General features: G+C 37.8%; 3 protein-coding genes across 8 annotated transcripts in view; 2 read left to right on the forward strand and 1 right to left on the reverse strand.

Annotated features, from left to right (window-relative positions):
• Nucleotides 1–4,019, forward strand: part of LOC110383125 (uncharacterized) — a 45,149-nt gene extending 41,130 nt beyond the window's left edge. For all 6 annotated transcript variants that reach the window (XM_064041111.1, XM_064041112.1, XM_064041113.1 and 3 more), the window contains one exon: nt 2,838–4,019. The gene's annotated coding sequence lies outside the window, so the exon portion shown is untranslated. The remainder of the gene's footprint in view (nt 1–2,837) is intronic.
• A 97-nt stretch (nt 4,020–4,116) lies between these two features.
• Nucleotides 4,117–5,871, reverse strand: LOC110383124 (serine protease inhibitor 77Ba). Its single transcript, XM_021343860.3, has one exon. The coding sequence runs from the start codon at nt 5,776–5,778 to the stop codon at nt 4,582–4,584; it is 1,197 nt and encodes a 398-aa protein (XP_021199535.3). The 5' UTR covers nt 5,779–5,871; the 3' UTR covers nt 4,117–4,581.
• Nucleotides 5,872–6,743: 872 nt separating this feature from the next.
• LOC126054570 (retrovirus-related Pol polyprotein from type-1 retrotransposable element R2) lies at nt 6,744–8,645 on the forward strand. Its single transcript, XM_049840684.2, has one exon. The coding sequence runs from the start codon at nt 6,827–6,829 to the stop codon at nt 8,519–8,521; it is 1,695 nt and encodes a 564-aa protein (XP_049696641.2). The 5' UTR covers nt 6,744–6,826; the 3' UTR covers nt 8,522–8,645.
• Nucleotides 8,646–13,815: the final 5,170 nt, after the last annotated feature.

Genomic DNA, 13,815 nt, shown 5'->3' on the forward strand with positions numbered 1-13,815 from the left:
CGTGTTTCGTTAGTTCTAGTAACCAATCACCCCTACCGTACGTCGCTTGACCTACACGAAGGTCTGCCTTTCTTACGGCATCTCCGCTATCTTTCCTTCCTCCGTGGTCGCATGTAAACTTAGTTCACTAAGTATTTGTAACTAGGCTGAAATTCTTCAGACATTGTATTAGAGTTCCGTATTGGTAACTTTCTAGTACTTTCAAATGCCTAGCTAAAATTGTTTGAATTCTTAAGTGGCGAACGCTAATGTAATGGTAATGGTGTCCACGGCCGATTTCAGCCACGGCAGCTGTTCCCATTTAAGAAGATCAGCCAGCTGCGCAGGACATATTATAGTGCACGAGCATTTGCGCAGACACAGGTGCACTCCCTATTCCTTCACTCTCATAACCCGATGGGACGGCAACCCGACACGACCGGAGAGAGATCAGGCGCAGGACCGACATTTACGTGCTCTCCAATGCACGGGTGTATCAATCAACAACTTCCAGACTATGAGCTGCTTTGTGAATGCTAATGTAGAATTTTAATCTGTAATAGTGTTTTCAAAACGGATAATGTAAATAAAAGGAATACTGAAATCAATACTAATGTTATGAAACTGAAGCGTTTGTTTGAATGCGCTTATTTCAGAAACTACTATGTAGTCTAGTAGCAATTTTCTTCGCTATATCGTAGGAACTATTTAGTAATCTGTGGATATACTTATCGCCTTCGAGATTACGTGCTCAGGAACATCAAAGACAAGGTTTTGTAGTCAGTTAATTACCACTAAACTTGTAGGTTCGATTCTTTTAAAAACAAATTGACATATCTACGATTTATATAGTCTTGTGGTTACCTAACGATGGTTTTCAATAACCTATCTAGGTAAGTATGTCATGTTTTGCTTAGAGATAGGATTATCTAGAATATCACTAATCAATTAAGATAGGACTTCAATCTAAGAAATAAAATAGTTAGGTTAAATAAAACATGATTTAATTAAATGTTGATTTTCTTTTGTTTTCCAGTCGAACGACTGCGACCTTTAATGGTTCATTTAATAAGGAAATAAAAAACTTCCAATCGGGTTAATAACAAGTTCTTGACGCTAGATTAGATAGGTCACTTATTAAAGTTACCTACCGACATTTTGCTGAATCAAATCTAGACTAGATTTTATTTGCAACATAATATAATAATTTTAAAAACTAAATATTGATATCATTCTACCGAAAGTTTTTTTACAAGCGGGTGAGCAATTCTAGAGATAGATAATCTCGCATATAGATACCTACCTAACGAACTATTCTTACGTAATCCTATACGCGTAGATAGAAATACACCTTTACCTATTCCCACCTATCTAAAAACTACATAATATTACTTAGGCACTTTTTCACTTCCATAAAAACTTTTTTCAAAAAATAAAACCGCCCTCAATAATATAGCTAAAACCTTCTCCAAAGTCTAACAACAAATGCTGAAAATCGCATAAAATACATACAAGTCAAACTAAGAACATCCCTTTTTAAAGTCGGTCAAAAACTAAACATCAATTTTCCTCCTAACGTACTCGAAAAATCTTCAATGAAAAACCGCGCCTAGCATTAAAATTCTAAAATTCCTCTCGGTCACGTCACTGACCTTCAACCGAGCCGGCAGATGTCGTAACTACTAGACACTAGTACTAACTCCCGACGATGCTTGTGAAAGCAGATATGGCTTAGCTACCTCACTTAGAAAGTTACTATATTTATATCTTGTATGTAATGTACAAGTATTATTTATAACATGTACATAAAAAAAATATTGCCCGGCTGAGGAGGTCAGATAGGCAGTCGCTCCTTGTAAAATACTTGGTACTCAGCCGCATCTGGATAGACTGGAAGCCGACCCCAACATAGTTTGGAAAAGGCTCATGACATAAAAAAAATTGGAAGATTAATTAAATGGCCTGGAGTACAGAATGAAAAACATCTCGAGGATATCTGGACTATATCGTCTGAAATCACCAACCTGCATTGAGCAAGCGTGGTGATTAACGCTCAATCCTTCTCCGTGTGAGAAGAGGCCGCAGCCCAGCAGCGGGACTATAAAAAGGCTGATGATGATTATTGTAAACATCATTAAATCGAAACTGTTTGTGTTTGTTTTAATTACAAAAATATTCAATTATAGTAATATGACTCAAGTATGTATACAATTTAAGGTCAGCAAAGACATAAAATCACAATTAAAAATAGCATTAACGCTTTGTTTTTAAAAACAGGCTGTTAATTGCAAAAAAAAACTTACTGTACAAAACTACACACCTACCATAAAAGTTTATTTTTAAACCTTTAAAACCAAGGTTATAATCATAAATAACAAATAAAAAATTCTGTGTCCAAATGTCCGATACTAAAAATATGAATTGCAAAAATATTTAGGCCCAACAGAAAAATAAACACGTGATCTCTGACCCACGAAATGGTCTACAGTTATATGCTAACGATATTTGCAGGCTTTGTGGTCAAATATTATTTTTTTTGGTACCGATATGGTCAATTTGGAAAACATAATATCTTTGGTCAATGTTTTCGGAGTAAATTCCAATACTTAAATGGCGATTTTATGTGTTTCAACGCACCCAGTGTTGCAATTGACCCCACTAGTACGTTTAACATTGGAATTTTTATTGAATCCGCCGTTCTCAGTCGTTTGTTTATAAAAAATATAAAATATAATAAACATGTTGATTTTCTATTGTTTTTATATTCAATGAATTCACATAACAGAGAATAGCAGAACAGTGTTAATCAGGTGTATAAATGATAATAGTTTGCTCATAATATTTACTTTTCTTTTCAGGTAAACAATGGCAAATACCAAGAAGAACAAAACAGGAAGGAGAAAACTAACTCTAAATTAGATATCGATAGTTACCGACCAATGTCAACGCTCAATTGCTTCGAGAATTCCACAATCGATTGATCGTATTGTCCATGGAGAACAAAATGACTAGCGGAGGTGCCATAACGGAAAATCTCCTAAGAAAATAGTTCGCCAAAATGCGGTACTTATAACTGCGGTGTTCGAGAGACGAGGAACATTACCGTCTTCGCCCTTTTTTGAGCCCGATTATTTTTTGTAATACCAAAAACCGTTGATAAATATCTCACAGTACCCGAACGCCTCATTAGTTCAGTAGTAACTGATCGTTTTAGTCATGCCCACATAAGTATTTGACCTATAAGAAGGCGCCTGACCTACCTGCATTATGGCATCTCCGTTCTTCCTTCCATCTTTCCTTATTCCGTGGCTCAATTGCTCCAAGAATTCCCATTCGATTGATCGTATTGTCCTAACAGAATTAATTCGTCACAATTGTCGGACCGAGTTTGATATATCGAGTCGATATATCGACCTCACTTGTTGATGTTAAATCAATTATTTTTGTAATACGACACTAACGGCCATTATCAGTGGTTTTAAAAATCAGCGCGTGTGCGTGACTGACTTTTAGAGATGTTTTTTATCGATACATTTTTACATTAACATGTATCGATATGTTGATTCAATGTATTTTGATAGTGCCTTTACCATTTAATTGAACAGCAATACGAGTGTTGTACAAAAATGTGCCTATTTTAAATCCAAAACAAATCGCCTTGTTAGAATTGTTATTTGTAATCAAACAGTGATTACTGTCTCATAAACTACAACTGCGCAAGCAATAAAATTGTAATGAATAATAAATATTAATTAAAAATATTTTATTGTTATATTAACTGGCCCAAGAAACACACCCTGCTTTGTGTAAATACCTGCGTAAGCTTGGCCTTCACGAAGTTTATATTAAAAATACTGTAATTATGTCATCGAATACAGGAAGAAATAGTCATAATAATGAATTAGAATAGATTACAATAAGTCCATTGTTATGTTATACTGAAATATTTTGTTTGCAATACGAAGCGGTTAATGTGATACTAGTCATATAAACACTGTTATAAGTGCATTGTTATTGAATAAACATATTTTTATTCTGAATGCTGTGTTATTGGTAATTATCTATGACTTGTTTTATCGACATACGCACCTCCTTATTCATAGGAAAACAAATTAATCAAGTAAATAAAAATACTGCTTGATTTGGTAAAAGTGTACTTGATAGTTTTACAATCAGATTACATCGGTCATTTGAGTACTACATAAACCTTTTTGCATTTTTAACACAAACATAAATTGCATAATATCCTCAATAGGGGTTAACTGACTTCTATTATTTAAATTAATTATTAGTAATTATCACTTTGGGCCTACATACAATTATTTGTTTGAGAATAACACTTTCCAGGTGAGTTATGACTTTCAAGCAGTTAACAAATATTAAATATCTAATCCTAACACTCAGTTCGTTATTGAAGGCGGTACTTTCACCAAAGTTCACAAAATGTCAATCTACCTAGACAGCACATTCCGTCCGTCTGTCCGACACAGACGTCCTCGATTTCAGAATTTATTTACAAATGAAACATCGCGAATGCAGCAATCAACTGGTTCGCAGAAGAGATTCATCACATGAATTACAGACATCGTTACAACTTCCTATTCAAACGACACTAGGCACTGAATACACACCAGCGAATAGAATAAAATCTGTTATTTTATCTACTATCATGTAAGCAAAAGGTCTATTACAATTAAATTCAGTAACATTGTCTTTTATAACTAAGGAGCCGGCGTATGCAGACACACCTTTTTCATTAACGTCTATGTCAGCAGTTTGCGTCATTAGAGACGCATACACATCGAATTTGCTGATGCCCTTGAACTCAGCTACTTTAGGCTTAAATATTCTTTTAATGCCCATATCGTCAACTAACTCAGGTAAGTTTTCAATCTCTGTGCGCTGTTTGAATTTAGGCATTGTTACGTTAACTAATCTCTCATGTTGCCGTTTGTACATATTGAAAATAGCTGTCAACCTAGTGCGCTGTAAGTTGTAGAATATCTCACTAGGCCAAAGCTTTTCTTTAGGCAAAAACACTAACATTTTAATTCTCTGTGAAGCACAAGGAATTTCTAAAACAGTTGCTCCTATATGAGGAAAATCAGCGATATGATAGTTGCCTATCTGGTTCATCATACTCACTGCACCGATTTTGACTCCTTTATTCGAGTAAAAGGGTTGTATCGTGGTCTCACTGCTGAAGGGGATCTTCCACTCACTTCGGAAATAGTTCGCGTCACTCATGATGAGCACTGTTGACATGAAGTCGTCGTAGTAGACGATCTGGTCGACCACTCCACCGGTGCCGTCCTCGATCACGTCGTTGACTTCGCGGGCAGCTTTCATGGGCTCGTTGAAATCCAGTAGCATCACTCTAATGCCGTACAGCTTCTGAACTTCGCGCACATAATTTTTCTTCACAGCCATTAACTTATCTATCGCAATCACACTTTTCCTCCTAACTTCATAACTTAAGTCTTTATTGAGTTGCCTTAAAATATTGCCCAGTTGCCTCTTGAAGCACTTGTTTCTGTGATGTTTCGTTACCCTCCAAATTTCTTTGAAGGTGCTGCCGGTGGCACCCTCGGCGAGCGCGGACAGCTGCAGCCAGGTGGACAGGGGAGAGTAAACGAAATGGGCGTCTGTTTCTTGACTCACTCTTTGTAACATTTTCACTGAAAACTCGTATGCCGGTCGTTTGAGCAGCAGCAGAGCGGACCGCGTGCTACAATGGTACTCGAAAGCTAAAACACCGTAAGTCCACAGAGTCACTAACGTAAAAAGTTTAATATACATTTTGGCGTGTTTGTGTATGCGTTGTTATCGAGCGAACTGCGAAGCGCGCGCGCCGCAAGTTGAATGAGCCGGCGCGGCGACCGTGCCTACCTCGTAACACAGTTATTTATAATGATAGTCCAACGTATCTAGTATAGATTAGTTTGGAAACTTTAACTTTAAGACTCGGGAATTTTCTGGTTTGTAAAGGCTGAGATATGCAACAAGTTCACTTGTATAGACTTCGTGCGGTCCTGCGGGTTGTTTTGCGGTAATTATGCGCGCGCATAACGGTACATCTCGTATACATGTAGTACATCGGTGACCAAACTAACTGGTCTAGGGTCGTGCCTTCATTATCGATAATGTTATCTATTTTATGGGCTTAAAACCGAAATGTTCTTATTATTTTAGGTCTGTAACGTTTAATAATGTCACGCACGATGTCTTAGCATTTCTTTGTTTTGTAAACATTTTTTCAGTAAGTCAAGGATAACTGGTTTTAACTATGATCGGTAGTGAATCAGACACGTACACTTATGTGAGTGACGCGCACGGTTCTACGAGTTGGTTAGACCACTGCGTAGTTACTGATGCAGCGTGGAACACTGTTAGGGACACTAGTGTTTTGTACGACGTGTCTTGGTCGGACCATTTACCTTTAGTCATAAAATGTGATCTCAATGTATTAAAGCCAAAAATTACATATAAAATACCAGAATGTAACAAGGTTATATGGGGTGACAGAGATGTAAATCAGACTGAATTTTATAATAAGTTTTGTAATGATCTCTTGAAAAATGTAGATTTTCCTGTGCAATTTAGAGAATGTGTTAATGATAGATGTAATATTAAGAATCACCAAGCAATTATTGATGCGCTTTATGGGGAAATTGTGCGAATTCTCCGCGATGGTGCAATTGCGAGCCAACATAAGAGAGCCCAACGCAAAAAACAATACATAACGGGCTGGAATAAACATGTAAAGGACGCACACGGGCAGGCTCGGCTTGATTTTCAAAACTGGGTCTTATTTGGACGGCCAAAAAATGGTTTTTTGTATAATAAAATGGCGGAAAGTAGAAGGATATTTAAGAGAAAATTGAAATGGTGTCAAAACAATAAGGAGCAGATAAAGATGAATATAATTGCGAGTCATCATGATGCAAAAAACTTTAGTAGCTTCTGGAAGTCAACAAACAGCTTGAATCACAGGTCAAGTCTGCCCGCGAGCGTTGAGGGAGTTAGTGACCCCAGTGAAATCGCCAACCTTTTTAGTAAAGCGTTTAAGGTTGAGTCACCCCTAGGTCCGTCGTCCGGTGGGTCGGAGGTGGTGGGGGGGTCCGGGGACATGCCTATTAGGTTTACAGCTGTGGAAGTTGCTACTGTCATAAAGAGTTTAAAGCGAGGTAAGTCACCAGGTCATGATGGCCTAAGTGTGGAGCACCTTCGACATGCAGGTAAGCACTTACCGCGGGTGTTGGCTATGCTGTTTAGTCTTTGCGTGAGTCACTCGTATCTTCCAGCCGACTTGCTTAAAACTATAGTTCTGCCTATACTCAAGAACAAAACTGGAGATTCAAGTGACAAGGGCAACTACAGACCTATTTCTTTGGCAACTGTTATTGCGAAAGTGTTGGACGGTTTGTTTGATCGGCAGTTGGATAAGCACCTCACACTTCACGACGCCCAATTTGGGTTTAAGCCTCATTTATCCACTGAAACAGCTATCCTCTGTCTCAAGCAGACTGTTCGATACTATACAAGCAGGCAAACACCCGTGTATGCTTGTTTTCTGGACCTTTCCAAGGCCTTTGACCTAGTGTCATATGACTGCCTATGGGGGAAACTATCGCAGGTCACAAACCTTCCAGGTGATGTTGTAAACATGCTGAAGTATTGGTATAACAACCAATACAATTATGTCAAGTGGGCGGGTGTCCTGTCGGATGCATACAGGTTGGATTGCGGGGTAAGGCAGGGGGGACTCAGCTCACCTAAGCTTTTCAACCTGTATGTAAATCAGCTGATTTGTGAGCTCAGCAATACTAATATCGGGTGCTCCATTGACGGGCACTGTGTCAATAATATAAGTTATGCAGATGATATGGTGTTGCTGAGCCCATCAATCAGTGCACTGAGGAGGCTTCTCCGCATCTGCGAGGACTATGCGGTGACTCACGGCCTTAGGTATAATGCTGTCAAAAGCGAACTGATGGTTTTTAAGGCGGGTAACAAATGTTACGACATAGTGCCACCGGTCACCCTGGCGGGCACTCCGCTTACCAGAGTGACTCAGTTCAAGTACCTGGGGCATTGGGTCACCGATAGCCTTTCGGACGATATGGATCTGGAGAGGGAACGCAGAGCATTAGCGGTCCGCTGTAACATGCTGGCTCGTAGGTTCGCACGCTGTACAAAAGAAGTAAAAATCACACTTTTTAGGGCATATTGCCAATCTCTGTACACGTGCGCACTATGGGTCGGCTATACAAAAAGCTCGTATAATGCTCTGCGAGTCCAATATAATAATGCCTTCAGGGTGATGTTGGGGTTACCGCGCTTTTGCAGTGCGTCGGGCATGTTCGCAGAGGCAGGCGTGCCTGATTTCCATGCCATTATGAGGACACGCATAGCATCCCTGATGCGGCGAGTGCGCGATAGCTCCAACAGCCTGGTGGCTATTGTGGCCAACAGACTGGACAGCCCGATGATGTGGCACTGGATGACGACACATTGTGCGTCATTCACTTATATTAAGTAAATGTATTTATTGTATTTTGTTCTGGTTTTGTAATTCTATGTATGTCTTATTGTCTTTGTATTTGTGATTGTATGTATGTGTTCTTTTTTGTATAATTGTAATTTTGTTATTTTTTTATGGACCCTGGTCTGCAATAAAGTTCTTATTATTATTATTTGTATGTCTCTACCAGACCTCGGGACTACAGAGTCCCGGATTTTTGGGAGGCGAACGTGGGGCCGAAGCCAACACGCTGAAAGTTTTCTATCCTATATGCTTCAAAAGTTATTCGAGATCAAAAGTCAAAATTTGGGTACATCCAAAATGAAAAAAAAAAAATTATAGCTCGATTGGTAACAAACATCTGCAATAAGTGATTTCTAGCCTAAGGAGTCCGCCATATTGGATTTAGACTCGCGACACATTTTTTTTCGAGTTATTCATAGCAAGCCCTTTCATTTGATACCCATATCGTAGGAATGCATTAAAAACATTTTTTTCTCCATCTTGGGTATACCGCCATATTGGATATAGAATCATACATTGTCATTAAAACTGAACATTCAAACAAAATTTCAACTCAATCGATAAAAAAAAATATGCTTCAAAATTGAGCTTTAAATAAAATAGTAATGTATCAAGATTTGTTGGTCGCGCTTGAAATGTACTCTATTCTCGGTATCCACGGCAGAGGTTATTCACCCTACGCGATGTGACGGAGCGACACGTCCTCTCTCTGTGAAGCCTTGCGGCGGTCTGGTTTGAGTTGACTCGCGTGCAGCGTTTTATAGTAGTTTTTAAATAATTTATAAAAAAATAAAAACGAGAGATTAAATTATAATATAAAGTTTATGTTGTAAAGAAAGAGTTATATTACTATAGTAAATAATTGTTATATTTAATTAAGTAAGATAGATAGGTAAAAAAAGCATTTGAAATTCACAATTTTTCACATTGTTAAAATATTTTTTTCTGAAAGATAGAGACCTAAATCAAAAAATGTTTTCAACTAACTATAGGCATGGGGATTTCGTCTATGAGTAAAAAAATAAATATGATTAGATTTGCCACTGTTTTCACATGAATTTAAGCTTCGAAATAGACGCTGAACGGGAATTTCGTAAACATCTGTTACGTTATAGGGGTTTTAAGTATTTAAACTACACAAATTGAAATTTATGTTCAATTAACTATATGGACAGTGAAATTACCTTGCGTTATTAAAAAATAACATAGTTATAGGATAAGTAGTTACTGAGAAACAGTGGTTTGAAAAGTACCATTTTAGGCCAAATGGCGCGCGGTTGACGTACACGCTCTTAACTGGTTTCGGGTTTTTTATGAAGAGGATTAATCGCGTCAACGACCATAGTTGTTAACACATCGTTTCTTGTCTATTTAATTACCTTCCATTAATTAACGCGATTCGTCTGAAAGCAACAGGTTTGCTAAAATAAATTGTAATTTAAATGAATAATCCTGTTTTAAATGGCTATAACCTCTGTGCCAGCTAAGGCTAAGGAAATTGTTTGCGCGGATTACCGCACCCTGGAACATGGTAGATTTAAGTCAGTACACACACAGTACACAGTAGAGTGTGACACTTTGAAAGGACTAAGAGAACACTACGACAACAGAATTTTCTTAAGCTCCTCAAAATTCAGCCAATTGATGCCTCAGTCTAACTAGCCTTGAATCTCTGGCTCGTCATTGCAGGCGAAAGCCATCCACTGCTGAACAAGGGTCTCTCTCAAGGTTTGCCACTTTTCTCGGTCTTCATCAACCCGCTTCCACTGCTTCCCGGCGACCTTGGTTAGATCGTCCGTCCCTCTAGTAGGGCTGCAAAGGGGGGGCTGCAAAAGCTGCGACTTCCAGGTCGTCGCCGAACTTTTCCGCCTTATCGATCATTTGTCATGTCTGATCATGTTTTAAGAGCTATATGTACTCCGTAATAATCTCACCCTCAGTCCAAGTTAGCACCCCAGTGCGGCCCAATAAAGCCAAGGTCTGCCGGGGCTGCGGGATTGTTCGAAAGAATTACCGCGGCCCTGGTACACAAAAGGCCTACGACGGAACACGACGGTTTTTAGTCAGTAGGTACCTAAGAGTCTGACACTCCCTCACGGCTCCTAACCTACAGCGGGAGTGGTCATTTGATGATTTTTGACGTCGTTAAAAAAAAGTCAAAGTTAGCAAACTTTAGTCGTTTAGACGTTTAGGCCGATAGTTTGTTTAGGTTCATAAATCAGTACGAAGACGAATGGTAGTGCTCACATTACAAAGATCAGGTATTTAGCACGTGTCAGACTGACTAGAAACGTTGAAACGTAAGCTGTAGGTAAATGACATCAACTATATCCTTCTTAATATCCTAATTAAATTCCAGTAGCAATATAATCTATATCCAGTAGCAATATATAAGCGACGAATGAAAGACAATTGCATGCGGCAGAGATGAGAATGTTAAGAGGTATGTGTGGAGTTACGCGAATGGATAGAGTGAGGAATGAGTATATAAGAGGAAGTTTGAAAGTGGCGCCGGTATCAGAAAAATTGCGTGGAAACCGGCTATCGTGGTATGGGCATGTGATGCGGAGGAATGAGAGTCATGTTGTGAGGAAGGTGATGAGTATGAACGTGGACGGATATAGTGGAAGAGGAAGACCAAAAAAACGATGGATGGATTGTGTGAAAGTAGATATGGTAAGAAAGAATGTTACTTGTGAGATGACGGCAGATAGAGGAGTATGGAAGAAGAAAACATGCTGCGCCGACCCCAAATGAAATTGGGATAAGGGCAGGAGGATGATGATAGCAATATAATCTATTTAACAACAATTAAGAACCCCACCTAAGCAATTAAAGAAAACATAAAATGTAGAACTGATTCCGTTGATGTCATTCCTGATCTCATTGTCCACGCTGCGTTGGTTTCCAAAGGTCGTATGCCGGTCTATATAGCAAGAATAATGATGCACTGTTCAGCCGTGACGGGCATCGCTGAATTACAAATATTGTTATGTCCTTTAGGGCTAAACTACACCGACAATATAAACGTCAGTTTTGTCCAAACTACTGAATATAACTATTCCTTTTTTAAAAGATTGTCTATGAAGTTTCTTGCCGGCTCTTCTCCATGAGACCAACTTTTTGGAACCGTGCAACTAGTGTGATGTTTCATAGGAGCCGTCAAAAGCCTATTTGAAATAAAAACATTTGACTTTGACTTTACTGTTTATCCAGTGACTCGAGATTTTCACGTTACACGTTTTCACGTTAAACGGATGTTTATATTATCGGTATACTTGGGCCTCAGAAGCAGTAGAGCGTGAACATAAAATATGTATAGGCGCCAGAGGATATTATAGGAAGAACTGGTTTCTGTGGGAACTACTCCGAGCACCCGGAGATATCAGTAGTCTACAGCCTTTCTTCATAAATAGGATAACAATGCAAATTACATTGACGGTACATAAAAGATAAAAATAAAATAAATAGGATATATCCAATACTAAAAGATTACTAAATCAGCATAGTGATTCCTCAGGTTATTAGGCTGATGATAAAAGGGAATTCCGGCTGTCATTGAAACGGTGTTCAAGCAGTCGTTACGGGTAGTCAGAAGCCAGTAAGTCTGTCGCCAGTCTAACCAAGGGGTATTGGGTTGCCGAGTTGCCCGGGTAACTGGGTTGAGGAGGTCAGATAAGCAGTCGCTTCTTGTAAAGCACTGGTACTCAGCTGAATCCGGTTAGACTGGAAGCCGACCCCAACACGGTTGGGAAAAAGGCTCAGAGGATGATAAAAGGAAATTCTATTAATATGTAAGTGATACCGAACAACACTGGATGATGTAAGTCAAATACACATTAAGCATTCTTAAACTATACTTAACGGTCCTTCAAGTGAGACTAGCCTTATATTATAACTTCGTTAAGTTGAGGCCGAAGCTTTCGTCATCTTACATGTTCGTCTGTTTCGTCCTGTTAAGCATTTTATTAGTATGTTAAGTGTCAAGTTACTATCGTAAATACTTATACAGAAAATACAGAAGCTGATTACTTACTTGATAAACTGGGAGAGCCTTTTGTGTCAGTCTATTTCTTTAACCACATTTAGGAAACTGATCGATGATTTCGTACATACAAAGGACACACATTTCTTCCAAACTGTTTTAGAAGTTACAATCTTCATAATAGCCCCTTGTTTTAATGGACATAAGATATCTACTGTACAAGTGGGCCAATAATTCCCACAGATTACCAAATCACTAGCGGAGATTTCAAAACGAAAAATCGTGTGTTTGGGGGACGACGATGTTACCTACTATATTCGCCTTCTTAATATTTTTAGAAAAAAAAATCACCAATTAATAAAAGCCTTTAAGAGATTTGTCTTGATTTGACAATTAACCCGAACGCCTCGTTAGTTCTAGTAACTGATTACCCCAACCGTACGTTACTTGACCTACCATACATCTCCGATCATCTTTCCGTAAAAAATGTTTCCCCTTCATTTTGAAATAGATTGTTTCTATAAACTATTATTTATTTAAATTGTGTATGTTAGATGCATATTATGAAATTGTATCAGCATTAGCAATTATTTACAGTAAGAATGTACAGTAGTTTTTATCACATGAAGTAAATAAATACTTTAATACAATGGATGAATCCGAATGAATGAATATTAATCAATATCGGAGTGATTTTCATTCATAAACATTGTACCAATGCGGCAGTAAGATTTATAATAATTTTAGACAAATTAGAATAATATAATATTAATATTCAACAACTGATTTATCCATTTAAGTCCATTCAGGTTCTAGATATTAATAAATTATTTTTTTTTATAACTGTTTTTTTTTTAATACGGGTGTCTAAATGTTATCATGTTTATTCATGAATCAAGACATTATTAATAGTGTGTTGCAGATCTTAGGTTCCGTAAATAAACTAAATACTTATATCTAGTATAATTCTTTTCAGGAAAATTATTTATCTCTCGGGTGTAGTCAACATCTCTTTTGCAGATTTTAAAAATAAAAATTTTATTGCAAATTTTCTTTGAACTAATTAAATATAGGTAGGTACTTATAGGTTATATTTTATATAAAGGTAAAATTATGTTTTCTTGATAGGTAATTCATACTCAGGAAAAAGTTTTCTGGATTGTGGTACGTTAAAACTAATCATTTTTCTTTCTACGTAAGTAAGTAGAGTAGATACTTGTTCTTGAAAGTTAACTTTATTGAAAATACTCGTAAATACGTTTTGTTCTTTCAAATACAGATAAAATAAATTAAATATCATCAC

This window comes from Helicoverpa armigera, chromosome 24, assembly GCF_030705265.1.
Source record: "Helicoverpa armigera isolate CAAS_96S chromosome 24, ASM3070526v1, whole genome shotgun sequence".
Lineage (NCBI taxonomy): Eukaryota > Metazoa > Arthropoda > Insecta > Lepidoptera > Noctuidae > Helicoverpa > Helicoverpa armigera.